The sequence below is a fragment of the Phyllobates terribilis genome, unplaced genomic scaffold, assembly GCF_046119375.1.
Source record: "Phyllobates terribilis strain yellow unplaced genomic scaffold, ASM4611937v1 Scaffold_60__1_contigs__length_8166268, whole genome shotgun sequence".
NCBI classification, from domain to species: Eukaryota; Metazoa; Chordata; class Amphibia; order Anura; family Dendrobatidae; genus Phyllobates; species Phyllobates terribilis.
In genome coordinates, this window is record NW_027362820.1 from 7,827,750 (window position 1) to 7,832,749 (window position 5,000).

Consider the following 5,000-nt stretch of genomic DNA (forward strand, 5'->3'; position numbering starts at 1 on the left):
AAACAAGAAGACCCCAATGTTCCTCAGGATCATCAGGTAGATGGAGAGAAGGTGTCATGAGCTCTCCCCTGTGATGTGTAGATGACTGTGAAGGTCTTGTGCTCAGTCTTGTTTTATCCACCAGTATTATATGGTTTATACTTGTGTAATGAGAACGGTGGAGATGGCAGGATTAGAGCTGATCATAGATGGGACTTCTCCATCTGTCTGTGACTTTTACAATATTTGTTTCAGGGTGAAGATCTGACCCATATTAATACTACAGAGGCATATGTGAGGGATGATGATCGGTGTAAGGAGGAGATTCCTACATATGACTACCCAGGTGAGTAGTAACCACTAAATGCAGAGAAGTCACAGATTCTTCTCAAGTACCGGCTGTGGCTGCTTTATCAGTGGTGTAGTGCTGTTGTGTCACAATTGTGTGATCACTATTTTACCTCTCTAGACCACAACATTTTCCTCCATCCAAAAATGTTCACATTACTTTTTGTAATTGTGAAAGACCTTTTCTGTAGGACTTACAAACTTGAGGATCCACCTACCCCCTGGATTAGAAGACACTGACCGTTACCTGCCCAGATCTGTAAACTACAAAGCCAAATGACAGTGTACTTAGAATGTGCTGACAAGTGAGAAAATCAGTTGAAGAGAAAGCGGAGGGTAATGATGCTGTTCCTTCCTAGATCCCTGATATCTTATTGGATGAATCTACCTTCTCTCCCTTCTGTGCTGCTGAATATCCTCATATGGTCCCTACAAGACCAGGTCCAGTCTTTCTGGCCAAACTTCACTTTTATGATCGACAACATTAAATGTGCAGTGAGGGCCAAGTGTGAATTTCTGTACAATAACAACAGAGTTTCCCTTTATCCTGACTTTACACTTTATTTTAAAACCAACTAACTTCAAACAGGATTGTGATAAACTATACAGAAAACATTACACCTGTGCCATGATATATCTCTAAGCTGTGCATGGCTGATGGCTGTAATATACATTTATTCACGCCTGCAGGAGATGTGTTGGCTCCAGCCCTGGTTTCATGGATTCACTCCACGTCATAAATTACATTACGATTTCAATCCTAAGGAATTCAGATTACTGCACAATCTCTCCTGAAATGGGGGCGCTAATACTTTCACTACTCTTCTGCTCAGGACTTATAGTAGCTCCAATGGTCCACCATAAATGAGTGCAACTCCGATTTAGTGTTGGAGCTCTCCCCTCTTACATATGTTGTTGTTTTGGATGTAACATATCTTTTATTCTGTCTTTTTTTTACAGGTTCATTCTGTATGATAGCTTTATTGTGGTGGGATCAGTCAGTAAATGAGCCGGGGTCACAACAGGAAACAAATACACAAGCCGGGAGCTGAGCACAGAGGACTGAACCAGAGGAGAACAAGGCTGTATCTGGCAGCTTCCGGCAATATGCTTCCAGCTTTAGTAGGGTGCGGTGCTTTCCAAATGGCTGAAGCAGGGAGCAGATTACTCCAGCTGGACAGCACACACACCCATACTGGCAGACTGGATGGTACTACTGGTCCCAGTCACCCTAATCTTAGTGGCTGGACAGAGCCTGCGCCGCCCATAGCTTCTGATTCTGACGTCTCCTCCATCACCAGCGCCACCTGCAGGATGAATAAGGCGGCTCCTGGTGAGAGAAGCAGACGTCGCAGGAGCAGATCCCAGAGGAGATGGGACCCACCATTTGCAGAAGCCCTAATGTGACCAAATTGCAGAAAACCAGAGCAGTAGAAATCCCCATAAAGTGACTCCATTTTGGAAATTATAACCCTCAGTGATATAATCTATAGGAGTAGTGACTACTTTGACTCCACAGGCACTTTCCGGAAATTAGCACGCAGTGGATGATGGAGAGTGAAAATTACAAATATATCATTTTATTGCCCAACACATAGTGCCCAGATTGTGCTCCAGGAGACACACACCATAAATTAAGTGGGTTCTTCTCACTATAGTAATGCCAAATACATGGATGATAAATGTGGTTTGGGCGCAAGGCTCAGTAACGGAGGGGAGATTTGATTTTGGCAGAGCGGATATTGCTGGATCGGTTTATTGATGAGTAGAAGATTTTATTGGTATAATTTTCACCTACATAACATTTTTTGATGGCTTCTTATTCCATATTTTGGAGGCTGAATGAATAAACAGTTGAACACTACGATCCACTGGTTTATTCTTTGAGGTTTTTAATTAGACTGTGAACTGTCATTCTGTCAATAACTTGTCATTTCTACAGACATTTTAAGAAGAAATGTTCAAAAATATAAATTGAAGGATATTTTATTCAAAGTTAATAATTGTTTTTTTTTCTTGGCAGATGACTGTACCAGGAGATCAGAGGGACAGGAGATTTTTAAATCGGATGATCTTGAGATCCCACAGGATACAATTGAAGTGAATATGATTACTCCAGATATACCATCATCCATTCACAGCAAAGATCTGTCATCTGATCCTTTGAAACAGGTCCTGTCTTCTGATTCATTACTGACTACTAAGGAAAGTCAAAATAAAAAAATAAGCATTAAAAAACAAACTGCTCATAAAGGAAAGAAGTCATTTTCACTTTCAGAAAATGAAAATAGTTTTACCCTCGAAAAGTCTATTCTTAAACATCAAAAAATTCACACAGTGGACAAGAGATTTTTTTGTTCCAAATGTGGGAGATGTTTTAACCAGAAATCAGATTTTGTGAAGCACCAGAGAACTCACACAGGGAAGAAGCCTTTTTCATGTTCAGAATGTGGGAAATGTTTTAACCAGAAATCAGATTTTGTGAAGCACCAGAGAACCCACACAGGGGAAAAACCTTTTTCATGTTCAGAATGTGGGAAATGTTTTAACCAGAAATCAGCTGTTGTTATACACCTGAGAACCCACACAGGGGAGAAGCCTTTTTCATGTTCAGAATGTGGGAAATGTTTTAGACATAAATCAGTTTTGCTTAATCACCAGAGAGCCCACTCATGGGAGAAGCCTTTTTCTTGTTCAGAATGTGGGAAATGTTTTAGCCATAAATCAGTTTTGGTTAACCACAAGAGAACCCACACAGGGGGGAAGCCTTTTTCATGTTCAGAATGTGGGAAATGTTGTAACCAGAAATCAGATTTGATTAACCACCAGAGAACCCACACAGGGGAGAAGCCTTTTTCCTGTTCAGAATGTGAGAAATGTTTTAACCAGAAATCAGATATTGTTGTACACCTGAGAACCCACACAGGGGAGAAGCCTTTTTCATGTTCAGAATGTGGGAAATGTTTTAGCCATAAATCAGTTTTGGTTAACCACCAGAGAACCCACACAGGGGAGAAGCCTTTTTCATGTTCAGAATGTGAGAAATGTTTTAACCAGAAATCTGATTTTGTTAAGCACCAGAGAACTCACACAGGGGAGAAGCCTTTTTCATGTTCAGAATGTGGAAAATATTTTGATCGTAAAATGATTCTTGATAGCCACAAGAGAACTCACACAGGGGAGAAGCCTTTTTCCTGTTCAGAATGTGGGAAATGTTTTAACCATAAATCAGCTTTGGTTAATCACCAGAGAACTCACACAGGGGAGAAGCCTTTTTCATGTTCAGAATGTGGAAAATGTTTTAATCGTAAAATGATTCTTGATAACCACAAGAGAACTCACACAGGGGAGAAACCTTTTTCATGTTCAGAATGTGGGAAATGTTTTAACCAGAAGTCAGATTTGATTAATCACCAGAGAACTCACACAGGGGAGAAGCCTTTTTCATGTTTAGAATGTGGAAAATGTTTTAATTGTAAAATGATTCTTGATAACCACAAGAGAACCCACACAGGGGAGAAGCCCTTTTCATGTTCAAAATGTGGGAAATGTTTTAACCAGAAATCAGCTTTGGTTAAGCACCAGAGAACTCACACAGGGGAGAAGCCTTTTTCATGTTCAGAATGTGGGAAATGTTTTAACCAGAAAGCGCATCTTAATAGCCACCAGAGAACTCACACAGGGGAGAAGCCTTTTTCATGTTGAGAATGTTGGAAATGTTTTAATTGTAAAATGATTCTTAAGAGACACAAGAGAACTCACACAGGGGAGAAGCCTTTTTCCTATTCTTTTTTTTTTTAATCCAAGACATTTTTATTGAGATTTTTTCATTAGTTTTTTTTTTACAAAACAATAAACCAGTACATACAATAATAAAATAACATACCATAGGATGACATACATGCATCTCTCCTATATATCCTTTCAGCTTGTCCATTACCGTCTGATAACTTGCAATTACTATATCTTACAATTAACATTCCACATTCTTGAAATCTCTTATATAACCATAATATTGTAATAAACATTATAATCCTACACACATATAGGTGTGCTATATTACCCATACCACATGTTAAGGAATTCCAATACACATTACAATGAAACATTAGACCTCGCCAATACCCCCCTCCCCCATAAGTCATTGTCTCTCTAACAATATCCCCCTTGATGGCATTCCAGGTGTTTCCAACCATAAGCCCTATATTTTCTCTAATTTATTCATTGAGTTTTGTTTTTTATATACCCCTTTTCTAATCTGATAATATTATTTATCCTATTTTTGAGTTCACTAATTTCTGGAGGTAAGGGGTTAATCCATTTGGATGCAATATGTTTCCTAGCTTGAAATAAAATACATGAAATCGCTATTGAAATTGGGTTAAATTCCATATCATCCTCTAATATACCTAATAGGCATTTTTTGGGTCTGGTTGAATATCTATTTTATATACCCTCTTTATAATAGACAGAACTCCTTTCCAGTATTTACCTAACTCCCGGCATTCCCATAGCGTATGTAATAGGCCCGCAGCATCCATGTTACATCTTGGACGTTCAGCAGCAGTCCGGTATCCTATGTTACATAGGAATCTAGGCGTCTTATATTTCCTGTGTATTAATATGATCTGGGGAAATCTCTGAGCCTCATGTAAAGATAATTGGGGTACCAG

General features: G+C 39.2%; 1 protein-coding gene across 1 annotated transcript; it reads left to right on the forward strand.

Moving 5' to 3' along the window:
* Window positions 1–233: 233 nt before the first annotated feature.
* LOC141192349 (uncharacterized) lies at window positions 234–4,579 on the forward strand. The gene is made up of 2 exons (XM_073661866.1): window positions 234–325; window positions 2,351–4,579. Exon 2 carries the CDS (start codon window positions 2,434–2,436, stop codon window positions 4,030–4,032), a length of 1,599 nt encoding a protein of 532 aa, XP_073517967.1. The 5' UTR covers window positions 234–325; window positions 2,351–2,433; the 3' UTR covers window positions 4,033–4,579.
* Window positions 4,580–5,000: the final 421 nt, after the last annotated feature.

What these genes read in the sequence shown, in the direction of transcription:
- LOC141192349 (XM_073661866.1), top strand. Translation starts at nt 2,434, where the DNA reads ATGATTACTCCAGATATACCATCATCCATTCACAGCAAAGATCTGTCA.